Here is a 24,074-nt window from a genome sequence, read left to right as displayed (position 1 = left end):
TTCGTTGGAGCAGAGAAGACTGAGGGGTGACCTGATCGAGGTGTACAAGATTATGAGGGGCATGGACAGGGTGGATAGGGAGCAGCTGTTCCCCTTAGTTGAAGGGTCAGTCACAAGGGGACATAAGTTCAAGGTGAGGGGCAGGAGGTTTAGGGGGATGTGAGGAAAAGCTTTTTTACCCAGAGGGTGGTGAGGGTCTGGAATGCGCTGCCTGGGAGGGTGGTGGAGGCGGGTTGCCTCACATACTTTAAAAAGTACCTGGATGAACACTTGGCACTTCATAACATTCAAGGCTATGGGCCAAGTGCTGGTAAATGGGATTAGGTAGGTAGGTCAGGTGTTTCTCACGTGTCGGTGCAGAATCAATGGGTTGAAGGGCCTCTTCTGCACTGTGATTATGTGAAACCCTCTGGTTCACTAATGCCTACGGGGAAGGAAATCTGCCGTCCTTACCTGGTCTGGCCTACATGTGACTCCAGACACACAGCAATTTGGTTGACTCTTAACTGCCCTCTAAACGAGGACAAGAAATGCTGGCTTAGCCAGCAACACCCACACCCCATGAACACAAAAAAACACTCTCAGTGCTGTTAGGGAGGGAGTTCCAGGATTTTGGCCCAATGACAGTGAAGGAACGGTGATATATTTCCAAGTCAGGATGGTGAGTGACTTGGAGGGGAACTTCCAGGTGGTGATGTTCCCATCTATCTGCTGCCCTTGTCCTTCTAGGTGGTAGTGGTCATGGGTTTGGAAGGTGCTGTCTAAGGAGCCTTGGTGAATTCCTGCAGTGCATCTTGTAGATGGTACACACACTGCTGCTACTGTGCGTCGGTGGTGGAGGGAGTGAATGTTTGTGGATGTGGTGCCAATCAAGCGGGCTGCTTTGTCCTGGATGGTGTTGGAATGTTGTGGGAGCTGCACTCATCCAGGCAAGTGGAGAGGATTCCATCACAATCCTGACTTGTGCCTTATAGATGGCGGAGAAACTTTGGGGAGTCAGGAAGTGAGTTACTCATCACAGGATTCCTAGCATCTGACCTGCTCTTGTAACCACAGTATTTATATGGCTAGTACAGTTCAGTTTCTGGTCAATGTTAACCCCCAGCATGTAGATAGTGGGGGATTCAGTGATGATAATGCCATTGAACATCAGTTCTACACTGTCCTCCTCACAGTTCACAACAACCCCAAGCTTCATCCGAAAACTTTGAAATTGTCCCCTGCACACCAAGATCTAGATTATTAATATATATCAGGAACTGCAAGGGTCCCAATACTGACCCCTGGGGAACTCCATTACAAACCTCCCTCCAGCCTGAAAAATATCCATTGACCATTGCTCTTTACTTCTTATTTTTCAGCTATATTTGTATTCACACTGCTGCTGTCCCTTTTATTCCATGAGCAATAACTTATCTCACACGTCTGTTGTGTGGCACTGTCAAATGCCTTTTGTTAGTTCATATACACCACATCAACAGCATTACCCTCATTGACCTTTTCTGTTACCTCTTCAAAAAACTCCAGCAATTTAGTTAAGCACAATTTCTCCTTTAGAAATCCAGGTCGGCTCTTCCTTATCAATCCATATTTTTCCACGTGACCGATCCTCCATCTCAATGCCATAATCCTCTGCTTTCCCCATACTCCTTGATACCTTTAGAATCCAGAAATCTATTTCCTTCTTAAATATATTCAGTGACTTGGCCTCCACAGCCTCTGTGGTAGAGAATTCCACAGGTTCACCACCCTCTGAGTCAAGATGTTTCTCCGCATTTAGTCCTACTTGGCCTATCCGGTATCCTGAGGCTGTGATCCCTTGTTCTAGACCCACCCCCAGCCACAGCATCATCTCTGTATCCAAGCAGGCCAGCCCTATCAGGATTTCATATGTTTCAACATGATCCCCTCTCACTCTTCTAAACTCCAGTGAATACAGGCCTAGTCGGCCCAATCTCTCATGTGACAATCCTGCCATCCCAGGAATCAGTCTGGTGAACCTTCGCTGTACTCTCTCTACGGCAAGTATATCCTTTCTTAGGTAAGGAGACCAAAACTGTACACAATACTCCAGGTGTGGTCTCACCAAGATCCTGTACAGCTGCAGTAAGACATCCTTGCTCCTGTACTCAAGTCCTCTCGCAATGAAGGCCAACATATCATTTACCTTCCTAACTGCTTGCTGTACCTGCATGCTTGCTTTCAGTGATTGGTGTACCAGGACACCCAGGTCCCTTTGTACATCAACATTTCCCAATCTAGCACCATTTAAATAATACTCTGCCATTCTGTTTTTCCTACCAAAGTGGATAATTTCACACTTGTCCACTTCATACAACATCAGCCATGTATTTGGCCACTCACTCAACCTGTCTAAATCGCCTTGTAGACCCTTAACACCCTCCTCACCGCTCACTTTCCCACCAAGTTTCATGTTGTCAGCAAACTTGGAAATATTACATTTGGTTCCCTCATCCAAATCATTGATATATATTGTGAATAGCTGGGGCCCAAGCACTGATCCCTGCGGTACCCCACTAGTGCAGAGGGGGACACAGGTTTGAATCCCGCCATGGTGGGTGGTGGAATTTGAATTCAACAAAAAAAAATCTGGAATTAAAAGTCTAACGATGACCATTGTTGATTGTTGTAAAAACCCATCTGGTTCACTAGTGCCCTTTAGGGAAGGAAGTCCGTTGTCCTTACCTGGTCTGGCCTACATATGACTCCAGACCCATAGCAATGTGGTTGACCCTGAGCAAGGCATGGGCAATAAATGGTGGCCTAACACACATTCCATGAATGAATAAAAAATGTCACTGCCTGCCATTTATTCCTACTCTTTCCTGCCTGCTAACCAATTCTCAATCCATGCAAATAGATTACCCCCAATCCCACATGCTTATCAAAAGCTTTCTGAAAATGCAAATAGGCCACATCCACTGGTTCTCCCTTATCTATTCTGCTAGTTACATCCTCAAAGAACTCCAGTTGGTTTGTCAAACATGATTTCTCTTTCATAAATCCATGTTGACTTTGTCTAATCCCATTGATATTTTCTAAGTGTCCTGTTGTCAAATCCTTTATATTAGACTTTAGCATTTTCCTTACTACTGATGTTAGGCTAACCGATCTATAATTCACTGTTTATTTTACCCTTTTTTAAATAGCAGGGTTACATTTGCCATCCTCCAATCTGCTGGGACTGTTCCAAAATCTACAAGATTTTGGAAGATGACAACCAACACATCCACTATTTCCATGGCCACCTCCTTCAGTACACTGGGATGTAGATTATCGGGCCCTGTGAATTTATCAGCTTTCAGTTCCATTAATTTCTACAGCACTATTGTTTTAGTAATACTAATTACCTTCAATTCCTCCTCCTCACTAGGCTCTTGGTTCCCTGGTATTTCTGGGAAGTTATTTGTGTCTTCCTCCACGAAGACAGAACCAAAGTAGTTGTTCAATTCCTCTGCCATTTCCTTGTTTTCTATTATAAATTCTTCCATTTCAGACTGTAAGGGACCTACATTTGTCTTCACTAATCTTGATTTTACATACTTATAGAAGCTTTTACAGTCCACTTTTATGTTCTTTGCATGTTCTATTTTTCCCCTCTTAATCAATCTCTTGGTCCTCCTTTGCTGAATTTTAAACTGCTCCCAATCCTCAGATTTGTCACTTTTTCTAGCAACTTTATATGACTCCTCTTTGGATCTAATGCTATCTGTAATTGCTTTTGTTAGACATGGTTGGGTCACTTTTCCTGTTGTGTTAAATGCACTAGAAAGGAATATATAACTATTGCAATACAGATATTCGTTCCTTAAATATTAACCATTGCCTATTCACTATCATGCCTTTTAATGAAGTTCCCCAATCTATCTTAGCCAACTCATGCCTCATACCCTTGTAGTTTCCTTTGTTAAGATTTAGAACCCTAGTTTCTGATCGGATACTCCACTTTCCATCCAAATGAAGAATTCTATCATGTTATGGTCACTGTTCCCTAAAATCACAACCAGATTATTAATTAAACCCTTCTCATTGCACAATTCAATCAGGCATGCAGGAGAAACCTTTTTCTACCTTGAGCATGGTGAGAATGTGAAATTCACTTTCACACAAGTGGTTAGGGTGAATAATATATGCCATTAAGTGGAAGCTGGAATAACACAAGGGGGAAAGGAATAGGAGGGTATGCTGATCAGGTGAGGTGAAGAGGGGTGGGTGGATGTTCATGTGAAGCATCATTGCTTGGACCAGCTGGGCCAAATATTGGGCTGTTTCTCTTTTGTAATTTCTATCTAAATTGCTGCAATTATAAAAGCAACCACACTCTATAGGTAGTTTATTGGCTGTGAAGCACTTTGTACTTTGGGATGGGTGTCACTTGTGAAAGATATTGCTAAATAAATGCAAATGTTTCTTTCTTTCATATAAGTCTGCTGAGCTTGATGGCTCGTCAGTTCGGAATCTGTTCGAATGCAATCACTGCTAGAAATGGATAAATCCAGATAAACACTGAAAAATGGCACGGTCATTTATAAAATGAAAAGTAAACTTTAATGAACCCTGGAGCACAAAATATACTTCTTTGGTTGTATAAATTCACTAGTTCCAGTCTGAGATGAACTGTCAGCCCAGAGGAAGCAGCGAGCTGCTCCTGTTGAATGTAGTGACTGAGGGCTCTCTCCTGTCTCCAGGGATCGCCACTGATTCCCATAGATAACTCCGTCCAGTTTCATAATTCCAAATCAAACCCAGCAGAGGAACATTTTCAGTTGTCCCGATCACTCAGAATTCCCATTCGGTTAGTGATTGAAAAAATCCTACTGCGAATAACCCCCAAATGATTTCTACCAAATTCACCTCATTAGCAGCACATTCAAAACCTATGTGGATCTGGGACAAGGTTTCTACAAAGAACAATCAATCAATATAACTTGCAGCCCATCACTGGGAAAGGGATGACAGGGAGAGGGGGGAGGGGGTGTTATACAGAAAGCCCCACGACAATCCATTGCCTTCGTACCTCGTCAAGAAAAAGGGAGGGGGAAGGTTCGGCTGATAGTGCCCCAGGTAACCCCGCCCCCCTCAACCCTCACCTCTCATGGCCCATCACTGAGAGCTCCCAGGACCACCTATTGACGTTCCCATTCTGGAAGCAGCCCATGACATCTCTCACCCCCAATCACTGAACTTCTAGTGCTCAGACCAAAGTCCCTGATTAGTTAGGAGGGTTAGGGTTAGACCCGCCTGCCTGTGAATGTTACAACCTGGTGACCCCAGCAAGGGAGATGCATGGGGGTTCAATGTCCTCGATCGATGAGAGCTACCCCCTTTGGTCTGTCTATTAGTTACTGAATGCAGACTCTGTCCCTGATTTCAGCAGAACCACCCAGGGTTGAATCTGGGATCTCGGAGCTTCCTCGGACCCTGATATGTTATTAGTGTTAACTGTGGTTTCTTCCCCAGGCCCACCCCCTCTGCCCCCTTGTAGTAGACAGGCCGTAGCAGGTCAAAATGAGTCTATCCATCACTGCTTCCGCCCCCAAAAGTGCAGAGAGGGTGCGGGGTGGAGGGGAAGCTGTTCCTCTTGGTTAAATCTAATCCCCGATTCTCAGCTCCATCAGCCTTGGTCTCCTTGGCTGTTGATGAACTCCTCTCTCTCGGGGCTTGGTGACTTCAACGCAAAGTTGAGTAGGAAGCTTGGCTGCAGGACTCGTGGTTCATGCTGCCTCTGCCCTCACCTTCTGCTACTGCCCTGCCACCCCTACCCACCCACCCCACGCGAGGTTCCAGCTGGGAGCCTGGCCCTATCCCCTTGCCCATGCATGCTTTTGTTCCAGCCAGTTTATTAACTACACTCCAAGATGCACAATCTGCCACCACTATGAAGCACTAGGATCAGACTGCAGTTCCACACACAGCCCCACATCCTGCTGGCAAGGCAATGGGGGAGATCTGCAGCCCAGTATCAAACTACAAGAGGCAGCTTTGGGCCTCGAACCCCCTCCCCAACCCCACCCCACTTTCTCATTAAAAACCGTATAAAATCCTACAGGATTAGTCTCTGCCAGAAATTAAAATCCAATCCACCTAAAAACAGAAAAGAACACAGAGTCTGTAAGATGTGAAGTGCGAGTGAGGGCACTCGGTGCTGGGAGGGCGATGGGTCCTTTGCCAGCGCTTTTCTCACGTGGGCACCGTGGTCTCTGCACTCCGCAGATGAGGCTGCAATGAACGCTTGTGGCTGTATGCGGCAGAATTGCCCAGAGTGGTCAGTGTTGGCAACCGACGGTTGTCTCCCATCTCCTCGCTGTCCTCACCAAGCCGGGCGACTGAGAGAGAGAGAGAGAGAGAAAGAGTCTGTTAGAGGAGGTCAAAGGGCAAGTCAAGCCAACAAGTGGTCAAGGAGCACAAGGGGTCCCACTATGGGGAAACAAGGGTCCAGTTCCTGACTATGGCCTCCCAGAGTTCAATGGTCATAAACCAGCGATCGATGTCACTCCAGATTAAACTAGATAATTCCATCAAAACATCTCACAAGCAAATAAATAACAAAGGATTGCGTTATTATTTTTGTTGCGTACGCAGATACAGCAGCCATTTCACACAGAAGATCTCACAAAGTAAATTGGTCAGTTTAACATCAGTGGTGAGCAAGGTTTTAGAAACAATAATCAGGCAATAAAAATTAACAGACATTTGGAGAGGTTTGATCAATTAAGGAGAGGCAGCTCGGATTTGTAAAAGGTAAATCATTCTTGATTAATGTAATTAAATTTTTTATATAGATTTTCAGAAAGCTTTCAACAAAGTACCACATAAAAGGCTAGTTAACAAAATTGAGGCTCATGCAATAGGAGGGTCAGTGGCAGCTTGATGTTATAATGGGGAACAAAGAAATGGTTGACCAACTAAATACATACTTTGGTTCTGTCTTCACAAAGGAGGACACTAATAACATACCAGAAATGTTGGGGAACACAGGGTTTAGTGAGAGGGAGGAACTAAAAGAAGTCAGTATTAGTAGGGAAATGGTGTTGGGGAAATTGATGGGATTGAAGGCTGATAAATCCCCAGGGCCTGATAATCTACATCCCAGAGTACTTAAGGAAGTGGCCCTAGAAATACTGGGTGCATTGGTGGTCATCTTCCGAGATTCTATAGACTCTGGAACAGTTCCTACAGATTGGAGGGTAGCTAATGTAACCCCACTATTTAAAAAGGGAGGATGAGAGAAAACAGGGAATTATAGACCAGTCAGCCTGACGTCGGTAGTGGGGAAAATTCTAGACTCCATTATAAAAGATTTAATAGCTGAGCATGTGGAAAACAGTGGCAGAATCGGACAGAGTCAGCATGAATTTATGAAAGGGAAATCATGCTTGACAAATCTAATGGAATTTTCCGAGGATGTAGCTAGTAGAGTTGATGAGGGGGAGCCAGTGGATGTGGTTTATTTGGACTTTCAGAAGGCTTTCGACAAAGCCCCACATACGAGATTGGCGTGTAAAATTAAATTGCATGGGATTGGGGGTAGTGTGTTGAGATGGATAGAAAACTGGTTGGCAGACAGGAAACAGAGTAGGAATAAACAGGTCTTTTTTCGAATGGCAGGCAGTGACTAGTGGGGTACTGCAGGGATCGGTGCTGGGACCCCAACTATTCACAATATATATATTAATGATTTAAATGAGGGAACTAAATGTAATATCTCCAAATTTGCAGATGACACAAAGCTGGGTGGGAGGGTGAGCTGTGAGGAGGTTGCAGAGATGCTTCAGTGTGATTTGGACAAGCTGAGTGAGTGGGTAACTGCATGGCAGATGCAGTATTATGAGGATAAATGTGAGGTTATCCATGTTGGTAGCAAAAACAGGAAGGCAGATTATTATCTGAAAGGCTATAACTTGAGAGAGGGGAATGTGCAACGAGACCTGGGTGTCCTTGTACACCAGTCGCTGAAGTTAAGCATGCAGGTGCAGCAGGCGGTAAAGAAGGTAAATGATATGTTGGCCTTCAAAGCGAGAGGATTTGAGTACAGGAACAGGGATGTCTTGCTGCAATTGTACAGGGCCTTGGTGAGATCACACCTGGAATATTGTGTGCAGTTTTGGTCTCCTTATCTGAGGAAGGATGTTCTTGCTATAGAGGGAGTGCAGCGAAGGTTTACCAGACTGATTCCTGGCATGGTGGGACTGACATATAAGGAGAGATTGAGTCGATTAGGATTATATTCACTGGAGTTCAGAAGAATGAGGGGGGGATCTCATAGAAACCTATAACATTCTAACAGGACTAGACAGGGTAGATGCAGGAAGGATGTTCTCGATGGTGGGGGAGCCCAGAACCAGGGGTCACAGTCTGAGGATATGGGTAGACCATTTAGGACTGGGATGAGGAGAAATTTCTTCACCCAGGTAGTGGTGAACCTGTGGAAGTTGTTACCACAGAAAGTAGTTAAGGTCAAAACAATGTATGTTTTCAAGAAGGAGTTAGGTATAGTTCTTGGGCCAAAACGGGTCAAAGGATATGGGGAGAAAGCGGGAGCAGGCTAATAAGTTGGATGATCAGCCATGATCATAATGAATGGCAGAGCAGACTCGAAGGGCTGAATGGCCTCCTCCTGCTCCTAGTTTCTATGGTTATTTTTCAGACTGAAGCATGGCAGACAGCAGTGTTCCCCAAGGGGAAGTGCTTTTTTTGCTCTATACACAAATAACTTTGATCCTGGAATGTGGGATAAAAATTCAAAATTTGCCGATGATGCCAAACTTGGAGGATTAGTGAACAGTGGGGATGATAGCTATCACCTGTAACGGCACAGGCATAGGCTACCAGAATGGGAAGACAAGTGGTAGATGGAATTTAATACAGGGAAATGTGAGAACACAAGAATGAGGAGAAGTCGGCCATTCAGCCCCTTGAGCCTGCTCCGCCATCTACTAAGATCATGGCTGATCTCACTGTAGCCTCAACTCCGCTTTCCTGTCTTCCCCATAACCCTCAACTCGCTTGCTGATCAAAAATCTGTCTAACTCAACCTTGAACATATTCAGCGACCCAGTCTCCACTGCTCTCTATGGAAGAGAATTCCACAGAATAACAACTTTTCGAGAGAAAATAAAACTCCCTACCATAGTCTTAAATGGGAGACCCCAGTTTTTGAACCGTATCCCCCAATTCTAGACTCTCACACAAGGGGAAACATCCTCCCAGTATCCACCCTGTTCAGTCCCCTCAGGATCTTACGTTTCAATAAGATCACCTCTCATTCTTCTAAGGATAGCCTTAGATTACAGAAGGATATAGACGGGCTGGTCAGATGGCCTGATCAGTGACAAATGGAATTTAAGCCGGATAAGTGTGAGGTGATGCACTTGGGCAGGACAAACAAGGCACGGGAATACACGATGAAAGATAGAAACCTGGGAAGTACCTAGGATCAGAGGCACCTTGGTGTGCATGTCCACCAGTCCCTTAAGGTAGCGGGACAGGTGGATAAGGCAGTTAAGACGACTTACGGGATACTTGCCTTTATTAGCCAAGGCATAGAATGTAAGGGCAGGGAGATATAAAATGCTGGTTAGTCCACAGCTAGAGTATTGTGTGGATGGCCTGACAGGGGAAATCAACAGCCGTAGTCAAAGCAGTGGCACCACGGCTGTCTCTGTTGCTCAGCAGGGGGGGGTCAAAGCACAGAAGAGCAATTGTCACAGGGGACTCTATAGTCAGGGGCTCAGATAGGTGCTTCTGAGGTAGTGAAAGAGACACCAGGATGGTATGTTGCCTCCCTGGTGCCAGGGTCCAGGATGTCTCTGATCGGGTACAGGACATTCTGAAGGGGGAGGGAGAACAACCAGAGGTCGTGGTACACATTGGTACCAGCGACATAGGCAGGAAGAGTGACGAGGTCCTGCAGCGGTTGTTCAGGGAGTTAGGCAGAAAGTTAAAAAACAGGACCTCTAGGGTCGTAATCTCACATGCCAGTGAGGCTAGAAATAGGAAGATAGTGCAGCTTAACACGTGGCTGAACAGGTGGTGTAGGAGGGAGGGTTTCCGATATCTGGATCATTGGGATCTCTTCTGGGGCAGGTGGGACCTGTACAAGAAGGACGGGTTGCATCTAAACTGGAGGGGCACCAATATCCTGGCTGCGAGGTTTGCTAGTGTCGCTCAGGAGGGTTTAAACTAGTATGGCAGGGGGTGGGAACCAGAGCAATAGGTCAGCAGGTGAAATAAATGACTGGGAACCAGTGAATACGGCCAGTAGGACTAAGAGGAAGGACAGGCAGGGAGAAATTGCTGAACACAGTGGGACTGGGGGTCTGAAATGCATTTGTTTCAATGCGAGAAGTATAACAGGCAAGGCAGATGAGCTTAGAGCTTGGATTAGTACTTGGGACTATGATGTTATTACTATTACAGAGACTTGGTTGAAGGATGGACAGAATTGGCAGATAAACGTTCCAGGATTTAGATGTTTCAGGCAGGATAGAGAGGGATGTAGAAGAGGTGGGGGAGTTGCACTGCTGGTTAAGGGGAATATCACAGCTGTACAACAGGAGGGCACCTCATTGGGCTCATGCAGCGAGGCAATATGGGTAGAGCTCCGGAATAGGAAGGGTGCAGTCACAATGTTGGGGGTTTACTATAGGCCTCCCAATTGCTGTTGGGAGATTGAGGAACAGTTATGTAGGCAGATTTTGGAAAGATGTAAAAGCAATAGGGTTGTTGTGGTGGGTGATTTGAACTTTCCCTATATTGACTGGGAATCACTTAGTGCTAGGGGTTTGGATGGTGCAGAATTTGTAAGGTGCATCCAGGAGGGCTTCCTGAGACAATATGTAGATAGTCCAACTAGGGAAGGGTCAATACCGGACCTGGTATTAGGGAATGACCCCGGCCAGGTGGTCGAAGTTTCAGTAGGAGAGCATTTTGGGAAAAGTGACCATAATTCAGTAAGTTTCAAGGTAGTGGTGGATAAGGATAACAGGAGTCCTCGGGTTAAGGTGCTTAAATGGGGGAAGGCTAATTATAACAATATTAGGCAGGAACTGAGGAATCTAGACTGGAGGCGGATGTTTGTGGCCAAATCAACAACTGACATGTGGGGGGGGGGGCTTTCAAATGTCAGTTGATAAGAATTCAGGACTGGCATGTTCCTGCTAGGATGAAGGATAAGCATGGCAAGTTTCAGGAACCTTGGATAACGAAGGATATTGTGAGATTAGTCAAAAAGAAAAAGGAAGCATTCGTAAGGGCTAGAAGGCTGGGAACAGATGAAGCCCGTGGAGAATATAAAGAAAGTAGGAAGAAACTTAAGCAAGGAGTCAGGAGGGCTAAAAGGGGTCATGAAAAGTCACTGGCAACCAGGATTAAGGAAAATCCCAAGGCCTTTTATACATATGTAAAAAGCAAGAGGGTAGCCAGGGAAAGGGTGGGCCCACTCAGGGACAGAGGTGGGAATCTGTGTGTGGAGCCAGAAGAAATGGGAGAGATACTAAATGAATACTTCTCATCAGTATTCACCAAAGAGAAGGACTTAGTGGTCGATTTTTCTAGGGAAGAGAGTGTAGATAGCCTGGATCATGTTGAGATCAAAAAAGAGGTGCTAGGCGTCTTGAAGAATATTAAGGTGGATAAGTCCCCAGGGCCAGATGGGATCTACCCCAGAGTACTGAGGGAGGCGAGGGAGGAGATTGCTGGGGCCTTGATAGAAATCTTTGTATCCTCACTGGCTACGGGTGAGATCCCAGAGGACTGGAGAATGGCCAATGTTGTTCCATTGTTTAAGAAGGGTAGCAGGGATAATCCAGGAAATTACAGGCCGGTGAGCCTTACGTCAGTGGTAGGGAAATTATTGGAGAAGATTCTTCGTGACAGGATTTACAACCATTTGGAAGCAAATGGGAATATTAGTGAGAGGCAGCATGGTTTTGTGAAGGGGAGGTCGTGTCTCACTAACTTGACCGAGTTTTTCGAGGAAGTGACAAAGATCATGGATCGATGATGGAAGGGCAGTGGATGTTATACACACGGATTTCAGTAAGGCCTTTGACAAGGTCCCTCATGGCAGACTGGTACAGAAGGTAAAGTCGCATGGGATCAGAGGTGAGCTGGCAAGATGGATACAGAATTGGCTTAGTCATAGAAGACAGAAGGTAGCAGTGGAAGGGTGCTTTTCTCAATGGAGAGCTGTGACTAGTGGAGTTCCGCAGGGATCAGTGCTGGGACCTTTGCTGTTTGTAGTATACATAAATGATTTGGAGGAAAGTATAAATGGGCTAATTGGTATGTTTGCAGACGACACAAAAGTTGGAGGAGTTGCAGGTAGTGAAGAGGATTGTCATAGGATAGAACGGGATATAGGTCGGTTGGAGACTTAGGCGGAGAAATGGCAGATGGAGTTTAATCCGGACAAATGCGAGGTAATGCATTTTGGAAGGTCTAATGCATTAGGAATTATACAGTAAATGGCAGAACCCTTAAGTGCATCGACGGGTAGAGGGATCTGGGTGTACAGGTCCACAGGTCACTGAAAGTGGCAACGCAGGTGGATAAGGTAGTCAGGAAAGCATATGGCATGCTTGCCTTCATTGGCAGGGGTATTGAGTATAAAAGCTGGGAAGTCAAGCTGCAGCTGTATAGAACCTTGGTTAGGCCACACTTGGAATATTGCGTGCAATTCTGGTCGCCACGTTACCAGAAGGATATGGAGGCATTAGAGAGGGTGCAGAGGAAGTTTACCAGGATGCTGCCTGGTCTGGAGGTTATTAGCTATGAGGGGAGGTTGGAGAAACTGATTTTTCTCACTAGAGCGATGGAGATTGAGGGGCAACTTGATAGAAGATTACAAAATTGAGTGGCATGGACAGAGTAGATAGTCAGAAGCTTTTTCCCAGGGTGGAAGAGTCAATTACTAAGGGACATGGATTTAAGGTGAGAGGAGAAAACTATAGAGGAGATGTGCGGGGCAAGTTTTTTATGCAGAGGGGAGTGAGTGTCTGGAATTTGCTGCCAGAGGAGGTGGTGGAAGCAGGTACGATAGTGGTGTTTAAGAGGCAGCTTAACAAATACATGAATAGGATGGGAATAGAGGGATACAGACCCCGGAAGTGCAAAATGTTTTAGTTGATGGGCAATATGATCGGCGCAGGCTTGGAGGGCCGAAGGGCCTGTTCCTGTGCTGTACTTTTCTTTGTAGTTCTGGAATCTGCATTACAGGAAGGATGTGATTGCACTAGAAGGAGTGTAGAGGAGATTTTCCAGGATGTTGTCTGGGCTGGAGAGTTTTAGTTATGAGGAGAGATTGGGTGGACTAGGGTTATTTTCCCTGGAGCAGAGGAGATTGAGGGGGGACATGATTGAGGTGTATAAAATTATGAAGGGCAAAGATAGGGTAGACAGGAAGGAACTTTTCCCCTTGGTGGAGGGATCAATAATTAGGGGGCATAGATTTAAGGTAAGGGGCAGGAGGTTTAGAGGGGATGTGAGGAAGAGTTTTTACACCCAGAGGGTGGTGGGAATCTGGAACTCACTGCCTGAAAGGGTGGTGGAGGCAGAAACCCTGATAACATTTAAGAAGTATTTGGCTGTGCATTTGCGATGCCACATGGCACACAGGCTATGGGTCTAGTGCTGGGAAATGGGATTAGAATAGTTAGGTACTTATTTGACGGGCACAGACTCAATGGGCTGAAGGGCCTTTTTGATTGCTGTCGACCTCTATGAGTCCAAGTGATAGAGGCCCAGGCTGTCCAACCTTTCCTCATGATATAACCCCTTCGTTCCAGGCATCAGCCTAGTGAACCTTCTCTGAACTGCTTCGAATGCAATTACACCCTTTCTTAAGTAAGGATACCAAGACTGTACACAGCGCTCCAGACACAGTCCTTGTCTTTCTAGATGGTAGTGGTCATGGGTTTGGAAGGTGCTGTTGAAGGAGCCTTGGTGAATTCCTGCAGTGCATCTTGTAGATGGTACACACTGCTGCTACTGTGCGTCGGTGGTGGAGGGAGTGAATGTTTGTGGATGTGGTGCCAATCAAGCGGCTACTTTGTCCTAGACGGTGTGAAGCATCTTGAGCATTGTGGGAGCTGCACTCATCCAGGCAAGTGGGGAGTATAGTCTAATGGCCTCATTCTAGCTGTAATGGCTCAATTACTCCAAGGATACTCCTAGGGCTGTAGCGAGGGCTTTAAACTAAAGGAGTGTTCTGGAGAGGGGATAAGAAGGCCAACAAAGCAAAAGGATATGGCCACATTGCAGGGCAGCTACTTAGGTAATGATATCCAGAGTGTGACAGGAAGAGACAGAGTGTACAAAATTTTTTTTAAAAGCAGCAAAAGTGCTGTTAATTCATTTATTTTGCTCTGAATACTAGGTGCATTTAAGTAAAGAGCTATTAATTTTGCCTTTCTACCATTTTTTCCCCCTTTGACCCTGCAGTACCCCACTAGTCACCGCCTGCCACTCCGAAAAAGACCCATTTATTCCTACTCTGTTTCCTGTCTGCTCACCAATTCTCAATCCATGTAAATATATTATCCTTAATCCCATGTGCATTAATTTTACACACTAACCTCTTATGTGGGACTTTATTAAAAGCTTTCTGAAAATCCAAATACACCACATCCACTATGGATGTACCTACACCACATGGACTGCAGCGGTTCAAGAAGGCAGCTCATCACCACCTTCTCAAGGGCAATTAGGGATGGGCAATAAATGCTGGCCCAGCCAGCAAAGCCCACATCCCATGAATGAATTAAAAAAAACTAGTTCCCCTTATTCTGCTACTTGCATCCTCAAGTAGGCTTGTCAAACATTATTTCCCTTTGATAAATCCATGCTGAGTTTGTCTAATCCTGTTGATTTTTTTTTTTAAGTGTTCTGTTATCACATCCTTTATAATAGACTTTAGCATTTTCCTTACTACTGATGTTAGGCTAACCGGTCTGTAATTCCCTGTTTTCTCCCCACCATTTTATAAATAGTGGGGTTAAATTTGCCACCCTCCAATCTGCCAGCACTGTTCCAGAATCTACAGAATTTTGGAAGGTGACAACCAATGCATCCACTATTTCCATGGCCACCTCCTTGAGTACCCTGGGATGTAGATTATCGGCCCTGGGGATTTATCGGCTTTCAGTCCCACTAATTGCACCAGCACTATTGTGTCAGCAATACTAATTTCCTTCAATTGCCCCCTTGGTTCCCTAGTATTCCCGGGAAGTTATTTGGGTTTTCCTCCGTGAAGATAGAACTAAAGTCGTTGTTTAATTGCTCTGCCATTTCCTTGTTTTCTATTATAAATTCTCCTATTTCAGACTGTAAGGGATCTACATTTGACATCACTAATCTTTTTCTTTTTACATACTCATAGAAGCTTTTATTGTCTGCTTTTGTGTTCCCTGCAAGTTTACTCTCATACTCTATGTTTACCCTCTTAAATCAATTCCTTGGTCCTCCTTTGCTGAATTCTAAACCGCTCCCAATCCTCAGGCTTGCTACTTTTTCTAGTAACTGTATATGATTCCTCTTTGGATCTAATCCTATCCATAATTTCTATTGTTAATCATGGTTGGGTCACTTTTCCTGTTGTGTTTTTGTGCTGGGGAGAAACGTATAACTGTTGCAATGATTATCACAGAATCACGCAGTTCAGAAGAGGCCCTTCAGCCCATCGAGTCTGCACCAACACGTGAGAAACACCTGACCTGCCTACCTAATCCCATTTACCAGCACTTGGCCCATAGCCTTGAATGTTATGAAGTGCCAAGTGCTCATCCAGGTACTTTTTAAAGGATGTGAGGCAACCCGCCTCCACCACCCTCCCAGGTAGCGCATTCCAGACCCTCACCACCCTCTGGGTAAAAAAGTTTTTCCTCACATCCCCACTAAACCTCCTGCTCCTCACCTTGAATTTATGACCCCTTGTGACTGACCCTTCAACTAAGGGGAACAGCTGTTCCCTATCCACCCTGTCCATGCCCCTCATAATCTTGTACACCCTCGATCAGGTCACCCCTCAGTCTTCTCTGCTCCAACGAAAACAACCCAAGTCTACCCAACCTCTCTTCGTAACTTAAATGTTTCATCCCAGGCAACATCCTGGTGAATCTCCTCTGCACCCCCTCCAGTGCAATCACAACCTTCCTATAATGTGGCGACCAGAACTGCACACAGTACTCCAGCTGTGGCCTCACCAAGGTTCTATACAACTCCAACATGACCTCCCTACTTTTGTAATCTATGCCTCGATTGATAAAGGCAAGTGTCCCATATGCCTTTTTCACCACCCCACTAACGTGCCCCTCTGCCTTCAGAGATCTATGGACACGTACATCCGTTCCTTAAATATTAGCCATTGTCTATCCACTGTCATGCCTTTTAATGAAGTTCCCCAATCTATCTTAGCCAACTGGTGCCTCATACCTTCATAGTTTCCTTTGTTAAGATTTAGAACCCTAGTTTCAGACTGGATACTTCACTTTCCATCCTAGTGAAGAATTCTATCATGTTATGGTCACTGTTCCCTAAAGGACCCCAAACAAGATTATTGATTAAACCCTTCTCATTGCACAATATCAAATCTAGGATAGCCTTGTTACCTAGTCGGTTCCTTGACATTCTGGTCTAAAAAAGCATCTCGTAACACTCCAGGAATTTATCTGCCACACTATTATTGCTAATTTGGTTTGCCCAGTCTATATGCAGATTAAAGTCACCCATGATTACTGTAGCACCCTTGTTACAAGCATCTCCACTTTCCTGTTTAATGCCATCCCCTGCCTTATCACTACTGTTTGGAGGCCTATAGACAACTCCCACCATTTGTTGCTTCATAGCCCCACCCAGACTGATTCTATATCTAGATTTTCCAAATCAATATCCTCTCTCACTATCACACTGATTTCATCCTTAACTAACAACACCAGCCCATATTCTTTTCCTTTTTGCCTGCCGTGCTAAATATTGAGAAGCCTTGGATATCCAAATCCCAACCTTGGTCACCCTGCAGCGATGTCTCTGTAATTGCAATCATATTGTACCCATTTACATGTATTTGTGCTGCTAATCCATCGATTTTATTGCAAATGCTCTGTATGTTCAGGTACAGTGTCTTTACACTCGTTTTTTAAAATATTTTAACACTTTTTTTGTATTATGGTCCTATTTGCTGCTGCCTTTGTTCCCTCTGCCTCCACTTTTGCTTTCTATTTTTCCGTCTTTCATCCGATCTTTGTTTCCCTCTCGTGTCTGCCCACTCAGGTTCCCATCCCCCTACCAGTCTAGTTTAAACCTTTCCCCACAGGGCGAGCAAATACCCCTGTGAGGATATTGGTCTCAGTCCTGCTGGGGTGCAACCCATCCAGCTTGTACAGGTCCAATCTTCCCCAAGAATTGGTCCCAATGCCTCTGGAATCTAAATCCCTCCTTCCTACACCATCTAGGCTATGGGCCAAGTGCTGGTAAATGGGATTAGGTCGGTAGGTCAGGTGTTTCTCAGGTGCCGGAGCAGACGCGATGGGCCTCTTCTGCACTGTGTGATTCTGTGACCTCTCCAGCCACACAATCATCTGGGCTATTCTCCGATTCCTGGTCGCACTAGTATGTGGCACTTGGATTAATCCTGAGATTACGGCCTTTGAGGTCCTGCTTTTTAATTTATTTCCTAGCTCCTATATTCTGCTTTTCAGGATGTCATCCCTCTTTTTACCTGTGCTGTTTGTACCAACACGGACCACAATCTCTGGCGGTTCACCCTCCCACCCCTTCAGAATGTCCTGTAGCTGCTCAATGACATCCTGGACCATGGCACCAGGAGGAGGAGGGCAACACTGTGGATGAGGAGGGGCATCATCGTAGGATGAGGGTTTCATGTGGGTGAGGAAAGGTACCCCATGGGCAAGGAGGGGGGAACCACTGTTTCTTGTAGGCTGCCTTCACATCCGGGGTATATTGGAGGGGATGCAGAATGATGCCAGTGCTAAAATATGTTGCACAGATGGGGCTTGTATTGGTTCAAATTTAAAAGATTAAGAGATAATCTAAAGGAGGTGTTTACGATTAAAGTCTTCGATTTGATCAATTTTCCTCTGGTGTGAGAGTCAAGTACATGGGGTCATAAAATTTGAGAGAGACGTGCTCGGGATCAACATCACAGACAAGAACTACATTTACTGTCCACCTGCTGGGCCGAGGTGAACACTGTCAATCCCTTTCATTGTGAGCTGGGTATATGGTGAAGGCAGTGCCCAGGCAAAACCCAACATAGATCATCTATCCAAGCGCAATCTCACCACATGCATTGTGCACACAGCAAAGCATTTACCCTACCCCAAATCCACAGCACCTTAAAGCAGCAGTTCTCCTGAATTAAAAGGTCAAAGAGTCAAGGGGACATATGGTCAGAGAGAGCAAAAAACACTCAGTGTGAAGATACAAAACAAAACCAAATCAGCAGACCACAAGAGGCATTCCTTGGTCATAGGGAGAGCAGGCCGGGCCAGGGTCCCTCTGCCTCGAGGCCAGGGTCCCTCTGCCTCGAGGCCAGGGTCCCTCTGCCTCGAGGCCAGGGCCCTGGCGTGAACCGGCCGCCGCCAAGAGGTTAGGGACCAGCCTGCCACTGCAAGGCCTGTGGCTGCCGGTTGACAACGTACTGAACAGACTGTGAAGGACACAGGCATAGAACACACTGATCATCACCCCAAACACCCACCATACCTTACAGAAAAGGGGGAAGCTCTCACCTGAAGTGCTGCCATCATCCATGTACATGAGGTCATCCATGAAGTCTGGAGACTAAAAGCAGGAAAGGCAAAGCATTAGTTGATCAGCAGCTGGCTCCTGGCATCTCGCTACTGACAGCAACATTACCTCACCAATCTGGTCCCAGGGCATCTCCACCTAGCACCAGACAGACACAGACAGACAGACAGACAGAGAGAGACTGTCTCCATGTCAGACACACAGTTTGGTCCCAGTACCACTCCACCCTGTTGCAGACAAAGTGAGGCACTGCTATTGTTAACCCCAGAACATTGGACAGTTAATCCAAGCCCTGACACACTGAGGCTCTGACCCATCCTGGACATGTTATTTCCTCACTACAAGCTTCTTGTGTTGACACTAAAACAGGCTTCTCGTTCGAAGTCATGTCATTCAGACACATCCTCAAGAGTTGCACATCCAAGGAGTTATGTTCCGCAGTTGTTGGCTGAGCAGGTTTTTACGTACGGTCCCACAAAAAGTATCAAAATGATGGATTAGTTCCTCAGTTTTTGGCCAAGTAGTTTCTGGAAGGAATGCTGTCTGCAGGGCACCAGAGACATCCCTGCTTCACTTCAAACAGACTGAGTTAAATCTAAAACATTCAGCTAAACTGTTAAACAGGGAGTCAGTGTAACATCAGTACTAAAAATCTGACAGTGCAGCGCTCCCTCTGTACTGACCCTCCAAAAATGCAGCGCTCCTTCAGTACTGACCTTCCAAAAATGCAGCGCTCCTTCAGTACTGACCCTCCAACAGTGCAGTACTCCTTCAGTACTGACCCTCCAACAGTGCAGCGCTCCCTCAGTACTGACCCTCCAACAGTGCAGTGCTCCTTCAGTACTGACCCTCCGACTCTGCAGCGCTCCATCAGTACTGACCCTCCGACTGCAGCGCTCCTTCAGTACTGACCCTCTGACTCTGCAGCGCTCCTTCAGTACTGACCCTCTGACTCTGCAGCGCTCCCTCAGTACTGACTCTCCAACAGTGCAGCACTCCTTCAGTACTGACCCTCCAACAGTGCAGCACTCCTTCAGTACTGACCCTCTAACAGTGCAGCACTCCCTCAGTACTGACCCCCTGACAGTGCAGCACTCCCTCAGTACTGCCCTTCCAAGAGTGCAGCACTCCCTCAGTACTGACCCTCTGACAGTGCAGCACTCCCTCAGTACTGACCCTCTGACAGTGCAGCACTCCCTCAGTACTGACCCTCTGACAGTGCAACACTCCCTCAGTACTGACCCTCTGACAGTGCGGCACTCCCTCAGTACTGACCCTCTGACAGTGCAGCACTCCCTCAGTACTGACCCTCTGACAGTGCAGTACTCCCTCAGTACTGACCCTCTGACAGTGCAGCACTCCCTCAGTACTGACCCTCTGACAGTGCAGTACTCCCTCTTTTCATGTGTTTATCTGGCTAAGTTCTCCTCACTTCTTACTGGGTTTATTAGCTATCTTCAATTTATGGCCTATAGTTTTGTCTCCTGACAAGTGCAGCAATTTTTCTACATCTAAGCTATCAAAACTTTGAGAGTTATAGTCATGCAGCACAGAAACAGGCCCTTTGGCCCATCATGTCTGTGTCGGCCACCAAGCCCCTATCTATTCCAGTCCCATTTTCCAGCACTTGGCCCATAGCCCTATACGCTGCGCCGTTTCAAATGCTCATCTAAATACTTCTTAAATGTTATCAGGATTTCTGCCTCTACCACCCTCTCAGGCAGCGAGTTCCAGATTCCACCACCATCTGGGTGAAAATTTTTTTCCTCAAATCCCCTCTAAACCTCGTGCCCCTTACCTTAAATCTATGCCCCCGGTTACTGATACCTGCACTAAGTGGATAAGTTTCTTCCTATCTACCCTAACTACGCCTCTCATAATTTTATATACCTCTAATCAGGTCCACCCTCAGCCTTCTCTGCTCTAAGGAAAACAACCCTAGCCTATCCAGTCTCTCTTCATAGCTGAAATGCTCCAGCCCAGGCAACATCCTGGTGAATCTCCTCTGCACCCTCTCCAGTGCTATCACATCTTCTTATAGTGTGGCGACGAGAACTGCACACAGTACTCCAGCTGTGGCCTAACTAGCATTTTATACAGCTTCATCATAACCTCCCTGCTCTTATATTCTATGCCTCGGCTAATAAAGGCAAGTGTCCCATATGCCTTCTTAACCACCTTATCTACCTGTGCTGTTGCCTTCAGGGATCTATGGACATGTACACCAAGGTCCCTCTGATCCCCTGTATTTCCTATGGTCCTACCATTCATTGTGTATTCCCTTGCCATGTTAGTCCTCCCAAAATTCATCACCCCACACTTCTCAGGATTAAATTCCATTTGCCACTGCTCTGCCCATCTTACCAGCCCATCTATATCATCCTGTAATCTAAGGCTTTCCTCCTCACTATTTACAACACCACCAATTTTCATGTCATCTGCAAACTTACTGATCATGCCTCCTATATTCAGGTCTAAATCATTAATGTACACTACAAACAGCAAGGCTCCCAGCATCGATCCCTGTGGTACACCACTCATCACAGGCTTCTAATCGCAAAAACAATCTTCGACCATCACCCTCTGCCTCCTGCCACTAAGCCAATTTTGGATCCAATTTTCCAAATTGCCCTGGATCCCATGGGCTCTTACCTTCTTGACTATTTTCCCATGTGGGACCTTGTCAAAAGCCTTACTGAAGTCCATGTGGACTACATCAACTGCACTACCCTCATCCACACAACCGGTCACCTCCTGAAAAAATTCAATCAAATTTGTTGCACATGACTCTCCCTGACAAAGCCATGCTGACTATCCCTGATTAATCTCTGCCTCTCCAAGTAGAGATTAATCCTGTTCTTCAGAGTTTTTTCCAATAGTTTCCCTACCACTAATGTTATACTCCCTGGCCTGTAATTACCTGGTTTATTCCTACTACCCTTCTTGAATAATGGTATCACACTCACTGTCCTCTAGTCCTCTAGCACGTCCTGTGGCCAGAGAGGATTTGAAAATTAGTGTCAGAGCCCCTGCAATCTCCTCCCTGGCCTCACACAACAGCCTGGGATACATCTCATCTGGTCCTGGGGATTTATCCACTTTTAAGCCTGCTAAAACCATTAATACCTCCTCCTTTTCAATGCTAATTTGTTCAAGGATATCACAGTCCCCCTCCCTGATTTCTACACCTACATCGTCCTTCTCCATAGTGAACACATATGAAAAGTAATCATTTAAAACCTCACCTACGTCCTCTGGTTCCAGGCATAGATTGCTACTTTGGTGCCTAATGGGCCCTACTCTTTCCTTGGCCCTTATTGTATTTATAAAGTGCCTTGGGATTTTCCTTTATCTTGCCCGCCAGCGTTTTTCATGCCCCTTTTTGGTTCTCCTAATTGCTTTTTTTAAGTTACCGCCCTACACATTCTATACTCCTCTAGGGCTTCCACTGTTTTCAGCCTACTCTATCTGCCATAAGCCTTTTTTTTCTTATCCAATCCTGTATATATCTGTGGATTGTTGGTCCTACCCTTCACCATTACGGGAACATGTTGGCCCTGAACTCTCGCTACTTCCTTTTTGAATGACCCCCACTGCTCTGATGTAGACTTTCCTACAAGGAATTGCTCTCAGTCCACTTTGGCCAGATCCTGTCTTATCATATTGAAATCGGCCTTCCTCCAATTCAGGACCTTTATTTCTGGTCCATCTTTGTCCTTTTCCATAACTATCTTAAATCTTAAGAGTTATGGTCACTATCCCTGAAATGTTCCCCCACTGACACTTCTACCACTTGCCTGGTTTCATTCCCTAAGGTTAGGTCCAGTACCGCCCCTTCCCTTGTAGGACCTTCTAAGTGCTGGCTCAAAAAGCTCTCCTGGATGCACTTTAAGAATTCCGCCCTCTCTAAGCCTTTCACACTAAGACTATCCCAGTTAATATTGGGGAAGTTGAAATCCCCTATTATCAACCTATTATTTTTACACTTCTCTGAGCTTTGCCTACATATCTGCTCATCTATTTCCCCTTGACTTTTGGAGGCCTATAATACACTCGCAGCAAAGTGATTACCTGCTTTTTGTTTTTAAGTTCTATCCAGATGGCCTCATTTGAGGAACTTCCTAAGATGTCATTCCTCCTTAATGCAGTAATTGACTCCTTGATCAATAGGGCAATGCCACCTCCTCTTTTACAGCCCCCTTGTCAGGCCTGAAGATTCTATACCCTGGAATATTGAGCTGCCAGTCCTGCCCCTCCCTCAACCATGACTCAGTGATAGCAACAATATCATATTCCCATGTGTTAATCAACACCGTCAATTAATCTGCCTCACCTGTAAAACACCTTGTGTTAAAATAGATGTAGTCCAGCCTTGTATTATTCCCTTGTGCCTTAACAGGTCTATATTTGCTCTGCCTTCCAGACTGACTTAGTTTCTCTTCTATATTTGGCTGTGCATCACCCCCTACTGTACCTCCACTCTGTATCCCACCCCCCTGCTAAATTAGTTTAAACCGCACCCCTCCCACCCCCCACAACAGTACAGAAGTAAACCATCCCTGCAAGGATGTTGGTCCCATTTCAGTTAAGGTGCAATCCGTCCAACTTGTAGAGGCCCCACCTTCACCAGACCCAGTGATCCAGGAAACTAAAGCCCTCCCTCCTGCACCATCTCTTCAGCCAAGCGTTCATCCTCTCTATCCTCCTACTCTTATACTCACTAGCACATGGCACAGGGAGTAATCCAGAGATTACAACCTTTGAGGTCCTGCTTTTTAATCTGCTACCTAGCTCACGAATTTCTTCTTGCAGGACCTCACTCTTCTTTCTATGTCGTTGGTACCAAGGTGAACCACGACCTCTGACTGTTCACCCTCCCCCTTCAAAATGCCCTGCAGTCATTCTGCGACATCCTTGACCCTGGCACCAGGGAGGCAACACACCATCCTGGAGTCATGTCTACAACTGCAGAAGTACCTGTCTGCACCCCTAACTATTGAGTCTCCTACCACTATTGCTCTTTTTTTTATTCATCCGTGGCCCATCCCTAAATGCCCTTGGTCAGAGGGCATTTAAGAGTCAACCACATTGCTGTGGGTCTGGGGTCACATGTAGGCCAGACCAGGTAAGGACAGCAGATTTCCTTCCCTAAAGGGCATTCGTGAACCAGGTGGGTTTTTACAACAATCGGCAATGATTTCATGGCTATCATTAGACTTTTAATTTTAGATTTCTTTTGTTGAATTCAAATTCTACCACCTGCCATGGCAGGATTCGAACCTGAC

At 45.8% G+C, this 24,074-nt stretch overlaps 1 protein-coding gene across 13 annotated transcripts in view; it reads right to left on the bottom strand.

Moving 5' to 3' along the window:
* Positions 1–5,796: 5,796 nt before the first annotated feature.
* The window catches only part of scrib (scribble planar cell polarity protein), a 482,984-nt gene continuing 464,706 nt past the window's right edge, over positions 5,797–24,074 (bottom strand). For all 13 annotated transcript variants that reach the window (XM_041183767.1, XM_041183772.1, XM_041183773.1 and 10 more), the window contains 2 exons: positions 18,771–18,822; positions 5,797–6,347 (listed from right to left, as the gene is read on the bottom strand). In XM_041183767.1, the coding sequence (XP_041039701.1) occupies positions 6,202–6,347; positions 18,771–18,822 (198 nt within the window). In that variant the 3' untranslated portion in view covers positions 5,797–6,201. The remainder of the gene's footprint in view (positions 6,348–18,770; positions 18,823–24,074) is intronic.

Source organism: Carcharodon carcharias, chromosome 3, assembly GCF_017639515.1.
Source record: "Carcharodon carcharias isolate sCarCar2 chromosome 3, sCarCar2.pri, whole genome shotgun sequence".
NCBI classification, from domain to species: Eukaryota; Metazoa; Chordata; class Chondrichthyes; order Lamniformes; family Lamnidae; genus Carcharodon; species Carcharodon carcharias.
The sequence above is the reverse complement of the archived record's forward strand: the minus strand, read 5'-3'. Positions and strand labels throughout refer to the sequence as shown.